This window comes from Carcharodon carcharias, chromosome 16, assembly GCF_017639515.1.
Source record: "Carcharodon carcharias isolate sCarCar2 chromosome 16, sCarCar2.pri, whole genome shotgun sequence".
NCBI classification, from domain to species: Eukaryota; Metazoa; Chordata; class Chondrichthyes; order Lamniformes; family Lamnidae; genus Carcharodon; species Carcharodon carcharias.
This window is the reverse complement of record NC_054482.1, coordinates 105,216,454-105,241,423: the sequence shown is the minus strand read 5'-3', so window position 1 is coordinate 105,241,423 and position 24,970 is coordinate 105,216,454. Positions and strand designations below refer to the sequence as shown.

The 24,970-nt window shown below is 42.3% G+C and overlaps 1 protein-coding gene across 4 annotated transcripts in view; it reads left to right on the top strand.

The window, feature by feature from the left end:
- The window catches only part of LOC121289062 (serine/threonine-protein kinase N2-like), a 109,011-nt gene that overhangs the window by 42,188 nt on the left and 41,853 nt on the right, over window positions 1-24,970 (top strand). For all 4 annotated transcript variants that reach the window (XR_005945487.1, XM_041208036.1, XM_041208037.1 and 1 more), the window contains one exon: window positions 10,837-11,134. Coding sequence is in view for 3 of the 4 variants with exons in the window: in XM_041208036.1 (XP_041063970.1) it covers window positions 10,837-11,134 (298 nt within the window). In the remaining variant the exon portion in view is untranslated. The remainder of the gene's footprint in view (window positions 1-10,836; window positions 11,135-24,970) is intronic.

Below are 24,970 nucleotides of genomic sequence, written 5' to 3'. Positions count from 1 at the left end.
TCACTCCTTGCCCTTCTAAGCTCCAGTGGAAACAAGCCCAGTCCGTGCAACCTATCCTCCTAAGACAACCCACTCATTCCAGGTCAATCTAGTAAACTTCCTCTGAACTGCCTGCAACACATTTACATCCTTCCTTAAATAAGGAGACCAAAACTGCACACTCTATTCAAGACGTGACCTCATCAGTGTCCTGTATAACTGAAGCATAATATCTTTACTTTTATAAAGGCAAAATACTGCAGATGCTGGAAATCTGAAACAAAAACAAAAAATGCTGGAAAAACTTAGCTGTAACAGCATCTGTGGGGTGAGAAAGGCAGAGTTAACGTTTCAAATCCGTATGACTCTTCAGACCTTACTTTTATGTTCAATTCCTCTTGTAATAAAGGATAGCATTCCATTAGCTGTCTTACTTACTTGCTGTACCTGCATACTAACATTTTGTGACTCATACACTGAAACACTTAGATCTCTCTGCACCTCAGAATTCTGCAGCCGTTCTCCATTTAAGTAATACTCTGCCTTTTTGTTCTTCCTGCCAAAGTGACCAACTTTACATTTTTCCACATTATATTCCATGTGCCAGATTTTTGCCCACTCACTCAACCTATCTATATCCATCTGCAACCTCCTTATGTCCTCTTCACAACAAACTTTCCTACTTATCTTTGTGTCATCCACAAATTTAGCTACCATGCCTTCACTCCCCTTACCTAAATCTTGATCTAAATTGTAAAAAGCTGAGGCCCCAGCACAGACCCCTGTGGGATTCCGCTCCTCAAACCCTGCCAAAAAAGACCCATTTATGCATGCTCTGTTTTCTGTCAGTCAGCCAATCTTCTATCCTTTCTTAATAAGTTTTGATGTGGCACCTTATCAAATGCCTTTTGGAAATCCAAATACAGTACTCCCCTTTATCCACAACTTATTACTCCATCAACAAACTTCAGTAAATTTGGTTAAACATTTCCCCTTCACAGAACTATGCTGACTCTTCCTGATTACCTTGAGTTTTTCTAAGTGCCCAGCTATAACCACCTCAATGATAGATTCCATCACTTCCCCACGACAGACGTCAAGCTAACTGGCCTATAGTTTCCTGTTTTCTGCCTCCCTCCCTGTTGAATAGAGGGGTCACATTTGCTACTTTCCAGTCTGATGGAACCGTTCCAGAATCTAGTGAATTTCAGAAAATTAGCACCACAAATCTGCCACATTAGCCGCCTCTTTTAAAAACCATAGGACGAAGTCCAACAAGACCCAGAGCCTTGTCAGTCTGCAGCTCCATCAGCTTGCTCAGTACTGCTTCCCTAGTGATTTCAATTTCACCAAGCTCCCCTCTCCCTTTCATCTCCTGATTTACAGCTATTACTGGAATGTTTTTGCATCTCCTTTAGCGAAGGCAGAAGCAAAATATTTGTTCATTTCATCTGCCATTTCCTTATTATCTATATTAACTCCCCACTGTCACTCTGAGAGACCAACACTCATTTTAGTTACTCTCTTCCTTTTTTAAATACCTGTTGAAACTCTTAATATCCGTTTTTACATTTCTAGCTAGCTTCCTCTCATACTCTAATTTCTTCCTCCTGATTTAACCTTTTAGTCATTCTCTGCTGTTCTTTATATTCTGATCAATCATCTGACCTGCCACTCTTCTTTGTGCAGTTTTATGCTTTTTCCTCAAGTTTGTTATTTTCCTTAACTACTTTAGTTAACCACAGGTGGTAGGTCACCTTAGAATTTTTCTTTATAGTAGGAATATACTTATTCTGGGTATTCTGAAATATCCCCTTAAAAGTCCGCCATTGCTTCTCTATTGATCTGTCCTCTTAGCCTTGTATCCCAGTTCACTTCAGCTAGCTCAGCTCAGCTTTGATGCCCACATAGTTGCCCTTATTTAAATTTAAAATAGTAGTCCTAGACCCACTCCTCTCCCTTTCAAACTGGATGTAAAATTCAATCATATTGTGGTCATTGCTACCTAAGGGTGCCTTTACCCTGAGATCATTAATTAATCCTATCACATTACACAATACCAAGTCTAATATAACCTGCTCCCTGGTTAGTTCCCGAATATGCTGCTGTAAGAAACTATCTTAAAAGCATTATATGAACTCCTCATCCTGGCTACTTCTGCCAATCTGATTTTTCGGTTTATATGTAGATTAAAATCACCCATGATTGTTGCCGTCCCTTTATCATAAGCCCCCAATATTTCTTGTATACTTTGTCCTACATTGTGAGCACTGCTAGGGTAGAGCACTCCCATTAGTGACTTCTTTCCCCAACTATTCCTCATTTCTACCCAAACCGATTCTGCATCCTGATCTTCTGAACCAAGATCATTTCTAACAATTGCACCAATGCTATACTTAGTTAATGAGGCATCCTCTCCACCTTTACCTAGCTTCCTATTCTTCTTGAATGTCAAATATGCGAAACCAAACAGTGAATGTTAACAGGTTTTCCAACTCAGAATGGGCTAACTATGGCCAAAAGTGGTTCCGGCAGGAGTTGTTGTTTAGTGATTTTGGAAGCAGGAATATTGACTAACCTTTCTTTCCCACAGACTTTGTAACAAATTTTAGTGCGTGCCTGATAAGGATCAGTCGGCTTGGTGGATCAGGCAGTGTGCTTGGAACTTTCCTGGTCTGTATACCTTTGAGTCATTGCCGGGTCTTTTTTTTTTAACGCTGTTTTATTCATGGTGTGGTTTTATTATTTTTGGCAATAGGTTTTGTGACTGATTATAGATAACCAGTAATTCTTTGTTGATATGGAATGACTTGCTAAAGGAGTAATCTCTGCAAGATTGTGAAAGACTCCATTGTAGTATTTTGAAGAGCAGGGGAGTCATCCTCAATGTCCGGTCTAATGATTATCCCTCAATCAACATCACAAAAATACCTTATCAGGCCATTATCACACTATTGTTTGTGGGAGCTTGCTGTGCACAAATTGACTGTTGTGTTTCCTACATTTTTTTAATTCTTTCATGGGATGTGGGGGCAAGGCCAGCATTTGTTGCCCATCCCTAATTCCCCTTGAACTGTGTGTCTTGCGACATCATCTGCACATGTGGGTAAGTTTCCATATGTACGATGAGGGAAGTTAAAAGTCAACCACATTGCTGTGGTTCTGGAGTCAAATGTAGGCCAGACCAAGTAGGGACAGCAGATTTCCTTCCCTGAAAGACATTAATGAACCAGATGGGTTTTTATGACAGTGGTAGCAGATCTCCATTACTGAGACTAGCAATCAATTCCAGATTAATTGAATTTAAATTCCACCAGGTGTAGTAATGGGATTTGAACTCATGGCCCCAAGATATTAACCTGGGCCTCTGGATCACTAGTCCAGTGACATTACCACTATGCCACCCTGTCCCAATAAATTACAATAGTAGCTACACTTCACAAAGCTCTTTACAGCCAATGAAATACTTTTGATGTCAGGTAGTCATGAAAAGTGCTATATAAAAGCAGGGTAGGGGTTTAGGGAGAGAATTCCAGAGCAAGTAGCCTAGTTGGTTAAATGGTCACCAATTGAGAGGTGAAGGCGAAGGATGCACAAAAGACCAGAGTGAGGAGTGGAGAGTTTCGGGATGACAGTGTTGTAGGGCTGGAGGCAGTTTGAGGGAGGAACAGCAAAGCCCTGAAGGAATTTCAACATGAAATTGTGTGTAAGTGGGACTAGGTGTAGAATCGAATACAAGCTGACAGTGAATGGAAAATGAGAGGCTGGCCTGAGAGTATTGGAATGGCCAAGATTGGAGGAGACAAAGGCATGTGGAGACTTCGGTGACACGTGGACTGAGATATGGCTAGTGGCAGACAACATTACAGAGATGGGGGTTAGATGGGTCTTTGTATTATTGAATCGGAAGCATAACTTGGGATTGAATAAGGTGCCAAAGCTGCTAACAATCTGTGACAGTGAATGAGGAGGGGATGGAAACAATTGAAGAGGATGCGGAGTTTGTGGCAAGGGTCCAGGTATATGGCTTCAGCCTTTCTAACATTTAACTGGAAGAAATTGCAGCTCACCCAGGACTGCTTATATGATGTCTGGCAACACTGCTATCGTGGAGAGGTCGAGGGTGCATAGGTAGAGCTGGGTGTCATCATCGTACATGTGGAAACTGACTCATGTCTGCGAATGATGTCACAAAGGGCTGCATGCAAATGAGGAAGAGAAGATGGCCGAATACAGATCCTGGGGCGTTCCAGAGGTCACAGTGCATGGGACGAAGAGAAGTCATGCTGAAACTTCTTTGGCTGTTAGATAAAATTGGAACTCAGCCAGGATAATCCCACTGAGCTGGATAATAGAGGAAATACATTGGAGGAAGTCTGTGATCTACTGTATTAAAGGCTAGAGATTTGAAGGGATATAATGCATCTTGTTCAAGTCACAGTTTTGATTAGGGCCACATCAGTGCCATGGCAGGAATAAAATAATTGGTGAGATTGAAACATGGCATTGCAAAAAACAGTTAATATGGATTTGGGAGGCAACATGTTCAAGGGCTTTGGTGAAGATAGAAGGTTGAGAAAGGGTGGTGCTTTGCAAGGATAAAAGGGATAGTGATAGCAATTTTGAAAGTGAGGGGGAAAACTGAGGAGAGCGAATCATTTAAAATATCAGCTCGCATAGTGACCAGCAGTGACAAAGGGGCAGGCTGTTGATGTTAAAGGGATGATCAGCTACTTTCTTTATGAAAGCATCAGTGCTCCACTTTAGAGAGGTGGGGCGGTGTTTGAAAATGGAGAAAGATTAACTGAGTCGTGAAACATGAAAGCAAGAAGGGGATGTGAAATAGTCAGACCTAGTTTGGAAGTGGTGCCAGGGAGAAGCTGGTAGATTTAATAGAGGAATTGTTGAGGACTGAGGTGGAGGCATGTGAACAATGTGCATCTATATAGCACCTAACTACCCAAAGATGCTTCTGGGAGCATTATCAAACAACATTTGATATTAAGCCACATTTATCAAAGAGGTAGGTTTTTAGGAGCATTTTAGAAGCAGAGGAAAAGAACCGGAAATGTTGGAGGAAGGATTCCAGAGCTTAGGACCCAGACAGCTGAAGGCACGGCCACCAGTGGTGGAGCGTTGAAAATCGGGGATGCACAAGAGGCCAGAATTAGAGGAGTGCAAAAATTGCTATAGGTTGTAGCGGCTGGAAAAGTTAGAGATGGGGGCAAGACAAGGCCATGGAGCAATTTGAAAAGGGTGAGAATTTTTAAATCGAGGCATTGCCAGATCAGGAATCGATGTAGGTTAGCTAGCATGGGTGAAGTGCGACCAGGATTTGGTGAGAGTTCAGAATTGAGCAACAGCTTTTGGATGAGTTCAAGTCTTGAATGGGTAGTGGGAGTGGTAACAGGACACTTGTAAAAACACAAACCATGTTAACTCAATCATATTATGAAAAGAAAATCATGTTTGACAGAGCTCTAAGAATTTTGGGGATATAACTAGCAGGGTAGATGAAGCGGAACCAGTGGATACAGTAATCTTGGATTTTCAAAAGGCATTAGGTAAAGTGCCACACAAAGTTGTTCCACAATATAAAGACTCATGGTTAGAGGATTTGTTAAATGACAGAAAACGGAATGGAAATAAACAGGTCTTTTTCAGGTTGGCAGGCAGTTACTAGTTGGATGCTGCAAGGATCAGTGCTGAGGCCTCTGCTTTTCCTAAGTCATATTAAAGACTTGGATCAAAGGGCTGAGTGTAGTGTCTGTGTTTGCTGATGCATATAAAAGCAAAATACTGCCGATGCTGGAGATCTAAAATAAAAACAAAGTGCTGGAAAATCTCAGCAGACCTGAGAACGAAGTAGAGTCATATCAGACTCAATATTAACTCTGTTTCTCTCTCCACAGATGCTGCCAGATCTGCTGAGTTTTTCCAGCACTTTGTTTTTATTTGCTGGTACAAAGCTGAGTAGGAAAGCTGTGAGGAGTCTACAAAGGGATATATTAGGTTAGTTAGGGCAAGAAGATGGTAGATTAAGTATAACGGGGAAAATTAGGTTATTTACTTTGTTTCTCACCATTTAAAAAAGGTAGAAAAACTATTAAATATTGGTAGTGAGAGCGATTTGGATGTCCTTGCACACGAACAAAGTTAACATGCAAATACAACCAGTTAGGAAAGCAAATGAAAGCCTTTATTGCAAGAGGTTTGGAGTACTTTTTTTTAATTCATTCATTTATGGGATGTGGGCTTCGCTGGCTGGGCCAGCACTTATTGCCCATCTCTAATTGCCTTTGAGAAGGTGGAGGGGAGCTGCCTTCCTGAACCACTGCAGTCCATGTGGTGAAGGTATAACCACAGTGCTGTTAGGAAGGGAGTTCCAGGATTTTGACCCATTGGCGGTGAAGGAATGGCAATATATTTCCAAGTCAGGATGGTGAGTGACTTGGAGGTGAACTTCAGGTGGTGATGTTCCCATTTATCTGCTGCCCTTGCCCTTCTAGATGGTAGTGGTTGTGGCTGTAAGGGGCTGTTGAAGGAACCTTGGTGAATTCCTCCAATGCATCTTGTAGATGGTACACACAGCTACTACTATGCATCGTTGGTGGAGGGCGTGAACGTTTGTGGATGTGGTGCCAATCAAATGGGCTGCTTTGTCCTGGACAGTGTCAAGTCTTGTATTGTGGGAACTGCGCTCATCCAGGTTAAGTGGGAAGTATTCCATCACACTCCTGACTTGTGCCTTGTAGATGGTGGACAGTCAGTTACTTGCCACAGAATTCCAGTTTCTGATCTGCTCCTGTAGCCACAGTATTTATTTTCTGGTTCAGTTTCTGGTCAGTGGTAGCCCCCAGAATGTTGCTGGGGTTTCAGAGATGGTACTGCTGTTGAATATCAAAGCGAGAATCGTTAGATTCACTCCTGGCATTTGCGTGATGCAAATGTTAATTGTCACTTGCAGCAAGACTAGACACCATTCGGACTTGGGCTGTATGAGGGTACGGACTAGTTCGGTATCTGAGGAGTCGTGAATGGTAGTGAACATTGTGCAATCGTCAGATATCTTCAATTTTAGCCTTTTGAAGAAGGGAAGGCCATTGAAGCTGCTGAAGGTGGCTGAGCCTTGGGCACTACTCAGAGGAGCTCTTGCAGCCGTGTTCTGGGGTTGAGATGATTGGCCTCCAACAATCACAAACATCTTCCTTTTAGATGAAAGGTATCACTCAAACCAGTGGAGAATTGCCTCCCTATCCCCCTGATTTCCACTGACTTCAATTTCTTTGCAGTTCTTTGATGCCACACCTGCTGAAATGCTACCTTGATGTCAAAGGCAGCCACTCACCTCACCAGAGGGCTCGACTCTTTTGTCCATATTTGGACCAAGGGCTGTAATGGAGTCGAGTATCCTTGGTGGAACCCAGACAATTATTGGTGAGGAGGTTATTGCTCTTGGGAGGTGTCATTGACAGTGCTATCATTACTTTGTTGATGATTGAGAGTAGAAGTTGAGGTGGTAATTGGCAAGAATGGAAATTAACATACTGTTTTTCTTGTCTAATTTAAGTGCAAGCCTTAGTTAAAAGTCCGTTAGAGGTGAAGTGTCTTTGGAGGGATTAACCTACAGTTTCTCTGTTTTGAATGGTTGAGCTAAAATGAACTGAAAAGCCTATTGATCTTGTGATTGGTTTAAGATTGCTGCTGATTATTGCAAGTTGTCCCTTACACATTTGGTAAGTACCAAGAGAGGAGAAAAATGGGTCAAACTCAAGAGAGAAGTAGCCAAAGTAAATGGACAGATTGGCTTTATTGTGCTTCTGATACAGGCTAAGTTTGTCAATGACAACATGGAAGTACCTACAAGAAAACATGACAATTGAAAATCAGTCCAACAGGCATTACAAATGCTCCACATAACTTCAGGAAAAGGCTTTCAATTCCATGAGCTGCTTTATCATTGCCATTTACTACAGAGTTCAATCCCAATCAAAACAAAGAATGACATGGATGAATCCTGCATTTCTATCACTACTGCGCAGTTGAAATATTCCAACCAATCTCGATCTTCTAGGACTAACAAATGTGATTGCTGGAGGAAACTAACATGGAAATCTCAATTATTACTAGTATTTTTTCAAAGTCAGCTTGCCATTGTCAAAATTCATAAATAAAACAGTGGTAGTTTGCGTAAGATACTGTGGAATTACACTCTAGTAAGAAAAGGCAAACGAAAGAAGTGCTTGGATCTGGATAGCTTTTCTAATGTAGAAAAATATTCCAAGGAACTTCACAGAAGCATAATCAGATAAACATTGCCAGTTATTAGAAAAGTTGATTTTAAAATTAGCCACAAAGAAGTAGATTTATATGAGGGCCTTAAAGGAGAAGATTTAGGGATGGGGGTAAAGGAAATGGCGTTGCACAAAAGTCCAAAGTTCTGAGTATTATATTGGCTAGAAGAGGTTAGAGATGGAGGCACCAAAGATGTTTGAGAATGAGGTTGAGAATTTTAAGTTGGAAATGTCGGACAACCAGTGTAGGTCAACAAGCAAGAGGTAATGGCTGAGTGGGACTTGGTATAGGCTAGGATACGGACAGCAGAGTTTTGAATGAGCTGAGATTTATGGAGGAAGGAGGCAGCCAGGTGAATATTGGAGTAGCGACAGTAACAGATAGATGGGAACACCACCACCTAGAAGCTCCCCTCCAAGCCACTGGCCATCCTCACTTAGAAATATATCGAGCTCTTTCACTTTCACTGGGTCAAAATCCTGGAACTCCCTCCCTAACAGCACTGTGGGTGTACCTACGTCACATGGACTGCCGAAGTTCAAGAAGGCAGCTCACCACCATCTTCTCAAGGGCAATTGGGGATGGGCAGTAAATGCTGGCCTAGCCAGTGATGCCCAAATCCCATGAAAGAAAAAAAAAGTCCAGCTGTGGAATATGCAAATATTAATGTTCATTAATGAACAAGGAAATATTTTTTTTTTAAAAATTCACCTCAGTGTCAAGATAAGGTACCATTGTATCAGGCTGAACGCAACTGTTAACCATGCCTTGGGAAGGGGATGGAATTCATGGCTAGAGCCGTAACACTGGCTGGATGAAATTGTTTCGTTCAAGACTGGATGTCAGACAGCCAGTGTGACAACGATGAGGCAGTGGATTGGATGGTGGCATTCGTGTGAAAGGTAGCCAAGTGTTAGGAAAAGGCAGCATGATTCTCATTTTATTCTTTTTCTGCTGAATTAACTAGTTTCAGGCTGTGTATCCATTTGGATGCTATAATTGGTCATAATATCCTGAGCTAAGAGAGAGAAAATCAACTGGTTTGCACTCTTGATTGGGTTTTGCTAAGGATTGTGTGGATTTCAGTTGAGAATAGGATCTGTCTGGACTGTGGTGCCTTCCAAAGCTGAATAGTATGCTACCACTCAATTTCTGAACTTACAAATAAAGTGGAGCTTATAAGGCTACTCCCAACCATAAAAGTAACCTGGCAGAAACAGGCTTGTTCTTTTATGTACAATTTTTCCCTTTTAGTAGAACCCCCTTTTTTTGTGAAAGCTTATACCAAAATTTGGAATGTTTTCAGCTCCTCTTCCAAATTACAAAATTATATTTCAGTAATTTGGCCATCTTTGGAGTATATGCCCACAAGTTTGGCATAGGAATACTTTATTATGTGTGTAGTGAAACAGGAGCTGGAGTTGGCTATTAAGCCCTTCAAGTCTCAATTCCAACTCAGTTTAGATCATGACTGATCTGTACGTCAGCTCCATTTTCCTTGAAACCCTTACCTAACAAAAAGTTGGGCACTAACTAGTAAGAACTGAACACAATTTAAAAACAAAATTACATTGGCACTCTGCTACACAACAGTTACCATCTGTAGTTAATAACTTCTGTCATCACCTGTTGCAATGAGGTTGCATAATGCTGTCCATTTTGGGTGTAGTTGGAACAGAAATACTTGTGCATGCACTTTTCAGGGCCAGCCAGATAAAAGGAATGCTGATTTCCATTTGTTCTGAATTTCCACATTTTTGTCATGCTTGCGTTGCATGTCAAAAGACAGATTTCTAAGCTGCTTCAGTTTTGATGAAACATAACTGTACAGCAGCCATTGTTGTGCAAGTGAAAGCTGATCACGCAGGAATATTTTCTGTGCCTAAGCTAAGTATGTGCTATGTGCAGCATTGCTTCCTTAATCTAAATTTATTTTAAAATTTGTGTATGGTTGCTTCCTGAACTATCAGAAATTCTGACAGGTCTGAAACGTTAACTCTTGTTCTTCTCTCCACACATGCTGCCTGGCCTGCAGAGTATTTCCAGCATTTTCTCTTTATATAATCAAATTATCTAGTTTATCCACAAATACTGGTGCTGCATCAGTCATTTATTGTCGGGTTAAGCAGGATTTAAACTGCATATACTGATGTTTTAGGATATTTTAATTACAAATATCCTTTTTTATTGTTTATACACTATGGTGAGTTAAGTACAATGTGATTGTTTTTGACCAGTTAAGCTGATCTTTTGAAAAATACTTAACATCAGAAAAAGCAGATTTGGACTTTTTGCACTGGCAAGGGATCACTTGCAACATTTCTGGTGTGTCTTTGGTTAAGTGATTTTAACTTGTAACCTGTGTGTTTGAAATATTGCACTTCTTGAATGGTTGATTGTACTGTGTTCAAATGTACTGTTAATACATTACCAAATGGTTTATCTGGTTAAGTGCAATGAAATAGTTTTAGCAGATATTTTTCCAAGTTTAAAAATGACCTAGTTTTTGCACAGGATCAAAGTTTCTTAGAAATGCTTGCTTTAAACTTCCTCCTTTTACAGGGTGATGGCCGAAGTCATCCAGTCTCTGAGTGTTTGGCTTTGGGCCAGAATTTGGATCTGTCGGACACCATGGTGCAACAGAGGCTGGACGAAATCAAGGATTCAATCAAGCGAGAGATACGGAAGGAACTTAAAATTAAGGAAGGAGCAGAGAACCTTAAGAAGGTCACAACTGATAAGAAAAATCTAGCCTATGTGGAAAATATGTTAAAAAAGTCAAACAAAAAGCTCGATGAGCTTCACCAAGAGCTGCAAGAGTTGAATGCACACATTGTTGTGAAGGATCCTGAGCTGGCAGGTAAATGATATACAGTGCTGGTAGTATTTTTATGATTTTTCTTCATATGAATTTAGTGGGCTGAGAATGTGGGATACACAGACTCGCATAAACAAGGAATGTGAAAAATAAGAATGAATTTCAACAGCAGCTGCAGTACAAGTTGAACTACAAGCAGTGCTTTTACAGTGCAGCTCAAGTTTTGGGAGAGGTCTGCTGTGCCAACCTTTTCCCACTGCTTATCCCACTTACATTTCCAACTGGTAAGATTCCTTATCAGATGGCAGTTAAGACCAGAGCTGGCAAGACCCACACAAAAGCGAGTCTGCTGCTGACAGAACAAAATAACTCAACCCTTTTTCTCTTTCCAAGTGCAACTGGCAAACCCACATGTTAATCATCAACTGCCCATTCATAACGTAGCAGTAAATGTAATAGTTGCATTTTATTCCGAGGGATTGGTCAAAAGACAAATAAATGCGTGTTCTGACATGCAATTAACTCTGCCTACTCTTAACCAGCTTTCATGACCTAACTAGCCAGATGCTGTTGGCCACAACTTTCAGCAGTAAATTTTCTTAATTTCCATTGAAGGTTAGTACAGAAAGAGGATATTAGGCACGAGATTGTGTTGCATAGCTAAGTCAAGTTTATGATTCAGCGTCGCCATTTTTAAATTGTTATGCATTACACATTACATCCCTGGTTGAGAGCGCAAATAGGAGTGACACTCCAAGTCCAACTAATTTGGCCATATAACAGATTTCCAGGGAGTGTGTAACAAGCCAAACCTGTTGTTTCCTTTCTCCTTCTTTCCCCACCACCCCAGTTGGGGGAAAAAGTTCAATTGTAATTCTGCTTGATTCTGTGAACACACGTTCTATAACTCCATGGCACCTTTATCAGTATTCCACATCACTGGGCCATGCCAGTTAACATTTTCAGCTAGATGCAGATAACAGCCCAAGCCATATTGCAATAAGTACAGATATTTTGAGCACTCTATTTCCACTTTCCTACAGTTTTTCTTTTTTTAAGTTACTAGTTGTGATCAAACTTTCTTTCTATACCTTTTTTGGCTCTTTTATCCTGCAGTAACTTTGAATGCAGATGCATTGATGCCAGTTTTACTGCTAGCTGTAAGAAAATTGGACGGTGTCAAAAACATATGCAATATTCAAACTGGACATCTTTACTCAGTCTTTAGTTGTCAGTTTTATGTTTGTCTATTCCTCACAAAAGTAATGTCCATGTATCTTCCTGGTACTAGGTGCAAAGAATACAGAGTGCAACATTTTTGTTAATCACTTTTCTGCAAATGTTTTATTTTAGAGGTTAGATGTTGCTGTGTAGAATAATTGAGTACTAAATTGAAGCTCATTTGCTATTTTTAAGCAAATTACCTCTCGATTATGTATTGTTTCTCTTTCTCAAATGTTTGTTTTTCCTCTCCTGGTTCCTGCTGCTCATACTCGTTGTATTTCACAAGAGATGCAATAAATATTTTCCCTCTAGAAACATCTCACCAAGAAAGAGTGACAATAATTAGCAACTTCTGATTTGCATTTTCTTAATTTCCTGCAAAATTCATGTTTACCATGTCCATTCACCTATCCAGTGTCAGGTCTCAAGCATTTGAATGCCTCACTGCCAACCAGCAAATCCTGAGGTTAAATTTTAGGTCTAACAGTCAAACATACCATGTGATATATAAATTTGATCTGTTTACTGACTTCTGAGTATAGAGTGCCTGATTTTTCTCCCTTAAATCTGGCTTCAATGTAACCAATGAACGATTTCTATTGGTAGTCATAAATAAAACTACAGATAAGATCTTTCTTACCAAAAGTATAGATGTCTTTTCATATTTTTAATTTTTATATTTGTTTTTCATGAAGGCTTCAAAGTCACTGTCAGCTGCAATGATGATAACATGAGTATTCCACAGAAACAAAAGATTTTTAAAACAGTAGTGAATCCCAGTCATTGATGACAAAAGTTCTCATTCTGAACTGAAGTAACAATAAATAGAACTTCTACACTCAGCTGCATAAACTTATCTCTACAAGGGATTCCCCAGAGCTTTGACTTTACTAAAGTTCATGCTGACCAAGCAGTAAGGATTTCAATGAATCCAGCAGGCAATCTGACTTGCAACAGTGCTCATGTTGGAAATGTGCAGTCTGAGGAGTAGCGTTTACAAGTGTACAAACTAAGTGGTAGAAGGGTTTAATGGTAGGTAAAGATGATGCAGCAGCAAACGTAGCACCTTGAATATAGAAGAAGTGACGGAGTTGGAAAAGCAGAGAAGTTTAGCAAGGAAATTCCAGGTTTTACTCCCTATACAGTTGAATGCTTGGCCATAAGTCACAGTATTAAATAGTTTGTGGCTACAAAAGACTTTCACTTAAAGCACTTTTCACAACCTCAGGACTTCCTAAGCGAACGACACCCAATGAAGTACTTCTGAAGTGTAGCTACTACTGTAATGTAATATGTACAATGTCCCGATCCGATCAGCAATTTTTAAATTCATTTTCACAGCATATCCCATTGCATGCATGGTTAAAATGCACTGCTATTATTCAGTTATCTAAGTTCTTTGTTTAGGGTGGGCTGCTTACATGTAGGCTTGAAGTGCATGGGCAAAAAGACAACCTACTTAACTTAGTGAGGAATTATTAAGTGCGTTTCCCACTGTATCCATGGTGAAGGGAGGATTCATAGAGTCATAGAGGTTTACAGCATAGAAAAAGGCCCTTTGGCCAATTGAGTCTGCGCCGGTCAAACAAGTACCTAACTATTCTAATCCCATTTTCCAGCATGAGGCCCATAGCCTTGTATGTCATGGCATCGCAAGTGCACATCCAAATATTTCTTAAATGTTATGAGGGTTTCTGCCTCTACCATCCTTTCAGGCAGTGAGTTCCAGATTCCCACCACCCTCTGGGTGAAAAAATTCTTCCTCACATACCCTCTAAACCTCCTGTCCCTTACCTTAAATCTATGGCCCCTCGTTATTGATCTCTCCACCAAGGAGAAAAGTTCCTTCCTGTCAACCCTATCTATGCCCCTTATAATTTTATACATCTAAATCGTGTCCCCCCTCAATCTTCTCTGCTGCAGGGAAAATAACCCAGGTCTATCCAATCTCTCCTCATAACTAAAACTCTCCAGCCCAGGCAGCATCCTGGTAAATCTCCTCTGCATTCCCTCTGGTGCAATCACATCCTTCCTATAATGCGGATTCCAGAACTGCACACAATACTCTAGCTGTGGCCTAACCAGCATTTTATACAGTTCCAGCATAACCTCCCTGCTCTTATATTCTATGTCTCGGCTAATAAAGGCAATGGTCGTCTTAACCACCTTATCTACCTGTACCGGTACCTTTAAGGGACCTGTGGACATGTGCACCAAGGTCCCTCTGATCCTCAGTACTTCGCAGGGTCCTACCATTTATCGTGTATTCCCTTGTCTTGTTTGTCCTGCCCAAGTGCATCACCTCACTTATCCGGATTAAATTCCATTTGCCACTGATCAGGCCATCTGACTAGCCTGTCTATATCCTTCTGTAATCTAAGGCTATCCTCCTCATTATTTACCACCCCACCAATTTTCGTGTCATCCGCAAACTTACAGATCAACCCTCCTACATTCTAATCTAAAGTGTTTATATATACCACAAAGAGCAAGGGACCCAACACTGATCTTGTGGAGCCCCACTGGACACAGGCATGGAGTCACAAAAAGACCCCTCGACCATCACTCTGTGCTTCCTGCCACTCAGTCAATTCTGGATCCAATTTGCTAAATTGCCTTGGATCCCATGGGCTCTAATCTTCATTGTCAGTCTCCCATGCGGGACCTTATCAAAAGCCTTGTGAAGCCCAAGTAGACGACGTCAAATGCATTGCCCTCATCCAAACACCTAGTCATCTCTTTGAAACATTCAATCAAAATTGGTCAGACATGACCTCTCCTTAAAACCATGCTGACTGTCCTTGATTAATCCCTGCCTCTCCAAGTATAGATTAATTCTGTCCCTCAGAATTGCTTCCAATAGTTTTCCCACCACTGAGAGACTGACTGGCTTGTAAGTTCCCTGGTTTATCCCTTCCTCAGTTCTTGAATAACGGTACCACATTGGCTGTCCTCCAGTCCTCTGGCACCTCTCCTGTGGCCAGAGAGTATTGAAAATTATTGCCAGCGCCCCTGCTATCTCCTCCCTTGCCTCACTCAACAACCTGGGATACATTTCATCCGAGCCTGGAGATTTATCTACTTTTAAGCCTGCCAGACCACTTAGAACCTTCTCCCTTTCTATGCTAATTTCTTTAATTATATTACAGTCCTTCTGCCGATTTCCATACCCACGTCATCCCTCTCACTTGTGAACACCAACACAAAGTATTCACTTAGAACCCTACCTATGTCTTCCGGCTCCCCACACACGTTACCACTATGGCCCTTAATGGGCGCTACTCTTTCCCTAGTTATCCTCTTGCTCATTATGTACTTGTAAAATAACTTTGGATTTTCCTTTATTTTACCTGACAATGTTTTTTCATGCTCCTTTTTGCTCTCCTAATTTCCTTTTTAAGTCCCCCCCCCCTTACACATTCTATACTCTGCTAGGGCTTCTGCTGTTTTGAGCCCTCGGTATCTGCCATAAGCCTCCCTTTTTCTCTCTATCCAATCCTTTATATCCCTCGACATCAGAGTTCCCTGGATCTGTTGGTCCTACCCTTTGCCTTTACTGGAATATGTTGGCCCTGTACTCTCCCCGTTTCCTTCTTGAATGAGTCCCACTGCTCTGACACAGATTTACCTAAAAATAGCTGTCCCAGTCCACTCTAACCAAATCATATTTCATCTTATTAAAATTGGCCGTCACCCAATTTAGAACTCTGTTTCTGGCCCATCCTTGTCCTTTTTCCATAATAACCTTGAATCTAACACAGTTATGATCACTATCTGCTAAATGTTCCCCCACTGATACCTCTACCACTTGCCTGGCTTCATTCCATAAAATTAAGTCCAGGACCACTGGCTCTCTTGTAGGACCTTCTATGCATTGGCTTAAAACGCTCTCTTGGATGCATTTTAAGAATTCCACTCCCTCTAAATCACACTATGACTAACCCAGTTAATGTTGGGGAAGTTGAACTCCCCCACTATTATTACCCTATTATTTTTACACTTCTCTGAAATTTGCCTACATATCAGCTTTTCTATTTCTCTCTAACTGTTTGGGGGCCTATAGTACACTCCCAACAATGTGATTGCTCCTTTTTTGTTTTTCAGCTCTACCAATGTGGCTTCATTTGAGGAGCCTTCTAAAATGTCATCCCTCCTTCCTGCTGTAATTGATTCCTTTATCAATATTGCAATACCCCTCCTCTTTTACCTCCTTCCCTGCCTTGCTTGAAGGCCCTATATCCTGGAATATTGAGCTGCCAATCCTGCCCCTCTCTCAACCATGTCTCTGTGACAGCAATGATATCATACTTCCATGTGTTAATTTGTGCCCTCAACTCATCTGTCTTATTTGTCAGACTCCTTGCATTAAAATAAATACCATCCAACTGTGCCAAATTCCCTTGTGCCTTATCTGGCCTATAATTTCTATACCTTCCAGACTCAGTTCTCTTTCTCTCTCCTAATTTTGGCGGTGCATCTCTCCCTGCTGAAACTCCTTTCAGGATATCCCATCCTCCTGCCAAGTTAGCTTTAACCCTCCCCAACAGCACTAGCAAACCTCCCCGCAAAGATGTTGGTCCCATTACGGTTCAGGTGCAACCCGCCTTGTACAGGTCGCACCGCCCCCCCGAAACGGTCCCAATATCCCAGAAATCTAAAACATCTCTCCAGCCACGCATTCATCCAGACTAACTTCCTATTTCTATACTCGCTAGTGCGTGGCACTGGAAGTAATCCAGAGATTACTATTTTGAGGTCCTGTTTTTAATCTGTTTCCTAGCTCCCTAAATTCTGCTTGCAGGAACTCATCCCTCTTTCTACCTGTGTCATTGGTATCAATATGCACCACGACCTCTGTCTGTTTGCCCTCCCACTTTAGAATGCCCTGCAGCTATTCAGTGACATCCTTGACCCTGGCATTAGAGAGGCAATATACCATCCTGGAGTCACGTCTACAGCCGCAGAAATGCCTGTCTTGTTCCCCTTACTATCGAGTCTCCTACTAGTATTGCTCTTACCCTCTTTCCTCTCCCCGCTGTGCAGCTGGGCCACTCAGTGCCTTGAGCGTGGCTGCACACCCCAGAGAAACCGTCACTCTCACCGTTTTCCAACACACAAAAACAGTTCTCAAGCAAGATGCACCCTGGGGATTGCCTGACACCTTTCTTCTGACTGGTCACCCATTCCCCCTCCGTCTGCAATCCTGTAAGCTGTGGGGTGACCACGTCTAAAAATGTGCTATCCACGAAACACTCAGCCTCGTGGATGCACCGCTGCCGCTCAAGCTCCGAAACCTGGAGCTCAAGTAGCTGCAGCTGGTGGCACTTCCTGCACATGTCGGTCAGAGTGCAAGGAGCAACTAGAATGCAGGCGGTACATAACACAGGACTGAGCTGCCCTGCCATGCCTCTACTTGAAAAAAACTCAAGTTAAATACAGTAAAAAAAAAGTTAAATTATTTATGTACTTTAAATAAAAACTAGAACCCTTACCTTTCCTTAGCTTAATCTTTTTTAAGCTGGAGCACAAGAGGCTAGAGTTGGAGAAATGCAGAGATCTAAGGGTTGTAGGGCTGGAGGAGGTTACAGAGATGGGGAAGGGTGAGGCCTTGGAAGGTTTGAACACCAGGATGAGAATTTTAAACTTGAGGCATTTGTGGACTGTTTGCCAAGGTAATTCAGTGAACATAGGGGTAATGGAAGAACGGGACTTGCTGCAAGTTAGGGTATGGTCAGCAGAGTTTTGAATGAGTTCAGGTTTATGGGGGTTGGAAGTTGGGAGGCCAGCCAACATTAGAATAGTTGAGTCTGAAGGTTAAAAAAAAGCATGGATGACAGTTTTGGTCAAGGCCAAGGTAAAGATATGTGATGTTACAGGTGTGAAGTAGGCAGCCTTTTGATGGAGAGGATACAAGGTCCGAAACTCAGCTTGGTTAAATAGGATGTAGGTTGCAAACAGTCTAGTTCAGCTTGGAACCATGACCAAGAAGTGGGGTGGAATTAGTAACTAGGGAACAGAGTTTATGCTTGAAATCCTAAGGCAACAACAGTGGTCTTCCCAATATGTAATGGAGGAAATTTCTGCTCCTCCAACATTGAATGTCGGGCAAGCGGTCTGACGACACAAAGACAGTGGAGAGACCTGACCTGTTTTCAGATGATGTGGCTGAAGGCAGCATGTAGATGAAAATTGGGATGGGGCAAGGTTTGGGGAACTCAAGAGCCACCAGAGCAGGAAGAGAAGTCATTGGAGGAGATTCGCAGACTATGACTAAATCAATGAAAGCAAGGGCTATCCCACTCAATTGAGCAACAGGGAGGAGGCATTGGATGAGGGTAGTGTCGAAGGTTGCAGACAGGTGGAAAAGGATGAGGTGGGATTGTGCACCATGGTTACATTTACATTGGATGCTAATTAGGGCTTTTTCAGGGCTGTGACAGGAGTTTCCACTCCTGCTAGCATATGAAAATGATAGACAGGAAAAAACCCTACTGGCCCATCCAATTTGTTCTAGTCAGCTTTTATGCCTCTTGCAAAATATATACACTCTCCAGCCACCTGGAGAGTGTTTTGAAAGTCGGGCCAATTAGAAAAACAAAGATTCCTCTTCAAGGCTCTAGGGCAATTGATATCCAGGTGATCAAATAGGCTGTGATTTATGTTACATGATGCCTACCTCATGTATGAGGTATTCTCTGCCCTGTCAGAAATAGGTCCACCTCATGCTTGAAGGAATGTAGTGAGCCAACAACCTGTTCACTGCTCTCTTGGGGGAAGAGCTGCCTAATATCCAACCTAGTTCCACCCTTAACAGAACTTGTAAACATGGCTCGTAGTCCTCCTTAACCTATTCTGTTAGAATAATTTCTCTGACAATCTAATCTTCATTTTTTAATCGATCTGTATCAAGTCACTCTTTGCTTTGCTAAAGTTATTGCGACCCAGGTTATTGAGGCTTTCTAGGTATCTAAGGGTTTAAAATTGCAAATTGATCTTGAGGCCCTGCTCTGCAAACCTCACCATATGAGTAGGAGAAAGCTGGGCACAGTGTTGTAACTAATCAAGGTCTTGTACAAGAACAAAATGGAATGCTTTGCTTTTTTTGTGAAATGTTCTGTGATTACACTCTAGAACCCTGTGCGCTTCTTCAGCTATAGTTTCATGGCATTAATCATTGATATGGAGAAATTGATGCACTAAAACACAAAGATCTTTCTCTTTGAACTCCGGCTTTCATTCTTTCCTTATGGGGGTGTATGTATGTTTAGAACTTGACCTGCCCACATGCATAACAATTTGAGTTAAAGATATTGTCAAACACTAGCCTATTCCCCCAGCACTTATACATCTGCTTGTGGTAGTTGTGCATCTCAACAGTCCTAACCCTAGCAACTATCTAGATGATATCCACAAACTTGCAGATCATTTTCTCCCCCAATATCTACAGCTAGACTATTCAATAAAACTTGGGGTACCACTGGGAACTCGAGCAAATGTCAATCCATTAACAGCCGCTTTCTGCCCACAATCATTCAATTCACTGTAGCGGATGACCACCAATTCCACAAGATTTTCTTTTAAGGAGAAGGATGAAGTACTGAACAGAGGAGGCCATTCAATGCGTGCTCACACTTTCAAAGAGCAATCCAGTTAGTCCCACACTTTGTTTCTCTAAATTTCTTATCCTTCAAATATTATCCAATTTCCTTCGAATCTGTAACTACCACCCTATCAGGCAGTGCATGTCAGTTCCTACCTGCTTGTGGCATAAAGTTTCTCCCCATGTTGCTTTTTCCAAACACCTTAAATCTGTGCCCTCTGGTTATCAACCTTTCAGGCTTGGGAAATAATTTCTCTTTTTTACTAAGTTTATATAAGCCATTCATGATCTTAAGCACATTCAATCTCTTAACCTTTTCTACTCCAAGGAAAAAAACTCCGGCTTCTCTAGTCTCTCAACACTATCCCTCATTCCTGGAACTATTCTAGTAAATCTCTTCCATACCCTTTCCAAACTTTTCAAGTACTTCCTGAAGTGTAATGCTCAGAATTAGACACTAGTTCAGCTGGAGGCAAACTAACTTTTTTGAAGATTTAGCATAACTTTCTGGCTGTCTCTATTTATGAAGCCCAGGACCCCATATGCTTTTTAAAATTGTTTTTGCTAACCTATCTTGAGATATTTGTGCACCAATGTGCCCATTTCTCTCTGTTTAATTAGCATATGCCATCACTCTTCAAACTTCCCACTAGAATTCAACCCTCATGCTTTTCTGCCTCTTCAACTGAATTTCATCTGCCATGTATCCATCCATTCCACCAGCCTGCCTGTCCTCTTGAAGTCTATTACTATTGACCTCACTATTTACTATGCTTCCAATGTTCATGTCATTTGGAAATTGCGATTGTATACTGGACTTTTAAGTCCAAGTCATAATGGTTATCAATAACTGTAAAGGTCCTAATTATGAACCTTGCAAACACCACTGTATATCTCCATCCATTCTGAAAAGCAGCCATTCAGCACAACTGTTTCCTTCCTTTAGGCAATTTTGTACCTGTGCTGCTCCCACTCCTTTTATTCCATAGGCTTCAATTTTGCCAACAAGCCTAATATACTTCTGCCTTTTGAAAGTCTCCATAACATAGCAACTGTACTGCCTTTATCCACCCTCAACTGTTACTTCATCAAAAAAAACTTACTTAGGATAGCCAAAGATGATTTCCCCTTAACAAATCCATGCTGGCTGACCTTTATTAGGCCGGCCATCTCCAAGTGGTTTTTAATTTTCTCCCATGTGATTATTTCTAAAAGCTGCCCATCACCAGTGTTAAACTGGTCTGTAGTTGCCAGATTTGATCCACCCCTTTTTTGGTATAAGGGTGTAACTCTTGATACAATCCTCTGGTCCTGTACAGATAATGGCTAGCAGCTGCAATTTTTTTTATTCATTTACAGGATGTGGGCATTGCTAGCTTGGCCAGCATTTATTGCCCTTGAGAAGGTGCTGGTGAGCAGCCTTCTTGAACCACTCCAGTCTCTGTTGTGTAGGTACACCCCAGTGCTGTTAAGGAGGGCGTTCCAGGATTTTGACCCAGTGACAGTGAAGGAATCGCAATATATTTCCAGGTCAGGAAGGTGAGTGGCTTGTGAGCACCACCACCTGGAGGTTCCCCTCCATGTGTCTGCTGCCCTTGTCCTTCTAGATGGTAGAGGTGTGGGCTTGGAAGGTGCTGCTTATTGAGCCTTGGTGAGTTTCTGCAGTGCATCTTGTAGATGGTACACACTGCTGCCACTGTTTGTTGGTGGTGGAAGGAGTGAATGTTTGAGGAAGGGACACCAATCATGCAGGCTGCTTTGTCCTGGATGGTGTCAAGCTTTGAGTGTTGCTGGAGCAGTACTCATCCAGGCAAGTGGAGAGTATTCCATCCCACTCCTGACTTGTCTTGTAAGATGCTGGAAAGGCTTTGGGGAGTTGGGAGGTGAGTTATTTGCTGCTGGATTCCTAGCCTCTGACCTGCTTCTTGTAGCTACAGTAGTTATGTGTCTAATCCAATTCAGTTTCTGCTCAATGGTAACGCCCAAAATGTTGATAGTGGGGGTTCAACAATGGTAATGCCATTGAACGTCAGGGGTGATGGGTAGATTCTCTCTTGTTTGAGATGGTCATTGCCTGGCACTTGTGTGGTGTGAATGTTAATTGCCACTTGTCAGCACAAACCTGGATATTGTCCAGGTCTTGTTGCACTTGGACATGGACTGCTTCAGTATCTGAAGTTCTGAATGGTGCTGAACATTGTGCAATTATCAGTGAACGTCCCCACTTCTGACCTTATGATGGAAGGAAGATCATTGTAGCAGCTGAAAACGGTTGGGCCTAGGACACTACCCTGGGGAATTCCAGCAGAGATGCTCTGGAGCTGAGATGATTGACCTCCAACAACTGCAATCATCTTCCTTTATGCTCAGTATGACTCCAGCCAGTGGAGAGTTTTCCCTCTGATTCCCATTGACTCCAGTTTTGCTAGGGCTCCTTGAGGCCAAACTCGATCAAGTGCTGCCTGGATGTCAAGGGCAGTCACTTTCACCTCACTTCTGGGGTTCAGTTCTTTTGTCCATGTTTGAACCAAGACTGTAATGAATTTAGAAGCTGAGTGACACTGGCGGAACCCAAACTGAGCGTCAGTGAGCAGGTTATTGCTAAGCGAGTGCTGCTTGATAGCACTGTAGATGACCCCTTCCATGACTTTATTGATGAACGAGGGTAGACTGATGGGGCGGTAATTGGCCAGGTTGGATTTGTCCTGCTTTTTGTGTACAGGACATACCTGGGCAATTTTCCATGTTGTCGAGTGGATTTCAGTGTTGTAGTTGTACTGGAACAGCTTGGATTGGAGAACAGCAAGTTCAGGAGCACAAGTCTTTAGTATTATTGTTGGATTGTCAGGGCCCATAGCCTTTGCACTATTTCGTGCCTTCAGCTGTTTCTTGATATCATGTGGAGTGATTCGAACTGGCTGAAGACTGGCATCTGAGATGCTGGGGACCTCTGGAGGAGGCTGAGATGGATCATCCACTCAGCACTCCTGGCTGAAGATTGTTGCGAATGCTTTAGCCTTATCTTTTGCACTGATGAGCTGGGCTCCTCCATCATTGAGGATGGATATTTATGGAGCCGCCTCCAGTGAGTTGTTTAATTGTCGACCGCCACTCATGACTGGAAGTGGCACAACTGCAGGGCTTAGATCTGATTCGTTGGTTGTGGAATAGTTTAGCTCTGTCTGTTACTTGCTGCTTCTGCTGTTTGGCAGCTAAGTAGTCCTGTGTTGTAGCTTCACCAATTTTAGGTATGCCTGGTATTGCTCCTGGCATGCTTTCCTGCATTCTTCATTGAACTAGGATTGATCCCCTCCCTGGCTTGGTGGGAATGGTAGAGTGGGTGATGTGCCGGGCCATGGGGTTACAGATTGTGGATGAGTACAATTCTGCTGCTGCTAATGGCCCACAGTGCCTCATGGATGCCCAGTCTTGAATTGCTAGATCTATTCAAAATCTATCCCATTTAGCACGGTGATAGTGACATACAACACAATAGAGAGCATCCTCAATGTGAAGACAGGACTTCGTCTCCACAAGGGCTATACAGTGGTCGCTCCTACTGATACTGTCATGGACAGATGCATCTGCGGCAGGCAGGTTGGTGAGGATAAGGTCGAAGTACGTTTTCCCCTCTTGGTTTCCTTACCACCTGTCGCAGACCCAGTCTAGCAGCTATGTCCTTTAGGACTTGGCCAGCTCGGTCTGTGGTGGTGCAACTGAGCCACTCCTGGTGATGGACATTGGAGCCCCCCACCCAGAATACATTTTTGCACCCTTGCCAACCTTGGTGTTTCCAAAGTGTGTTCAACATGGAGTTGATTCATCAGCTGGTGCGTGGTAATCAGGAGGTTTCCTTGCCCACATTTGACCCGATGTCATGAGATTTCATGGGTGCTGGAGTCGATGTTGAGGACCCCCAGGATAACTCACTCCCAACTGTATGCCACTGTGCTGCCACCTCAGGGATGGGGACTTTGCAGTGTCGACAGGGCTGGGTTTGCCATTGTTGTTTCCAGTCCGATTTCATTCCTTTTTATTGACTTGTTAGCGGTTTAATACAACTGAGTGGCTTGCTAAACCATTTGAGGGCATTTCAGAATCAACCACATTACTGTGGACCTGGAGTCACATGTAGGCCAGATCAGGTGAGGACGGCAGATTTCCTTCCCTAAAGGACATTAGTGAACCAGATGGGTATTTATGAATTCAAATTACAGCATCTGCCCTCAGTGATTCGAACCTGGGTCCCAGAGCATTACCCTGTGTCTTTGGATTACCAGTTCAGTGACAATACTATGCCACCACCTACTGTTACTTCCCTCAGGAAAATAAGAATATATTATCCAGACCAGGGGGACTTATTCTACAGTAAACTTTTAAGTACTGCCTGTATTATCTCCTCCAGTTTCCCAGCAACTCCTTGTTGACTCTGGCTTTGGCGAAGTCTCTGCCTTGGTAAACACTGATGCAAGTACTAACTTTAGTACCTCAACCACATCTTTTGCCTTAGTTCTCCACTTCGGTCCCCAATTTGCCCCACCCCCTCTGACAATCCTTTTACTGTTAGTATGCCTAGATCTTTGGATTCTCTTTTATATTAGCTGACAATCTCATACTGTCTCTTTATTTCCTTTCCTTCCCCTCTGTACTTCCTATATTCAGTCAATCTCCCTTGTATTATCAAGCTGACATCCACCATGTATCTCCTTTCCAATGAATGCTTCATCCAACCTTCCCACTCTTCTATCTTCAGGGGCCTTACCCTTTCCCTCTTGTAGAAATGTACCTAGTCTGCACTCAAACCATCTCTTTTGAAGGTTGCCCATTGCCCTGTAACATTTCTGCCTCCCAATCTTTGACCTGAATTTAAACAGGGCAGATTCTACTACCACCTCCATTTGCTAAAATTAGCCCTCATCCAGTTAAGTATTTTTGTTCTAGATTATTTCTTGTTCTTCTCCATATTAATCTAAACCTTATCATTATTCCTGAAGTTCTCCTTGAATGTGACGTTCTCCACTTGATCGACCTCGCTCCCCAGGATTAGATCCAGC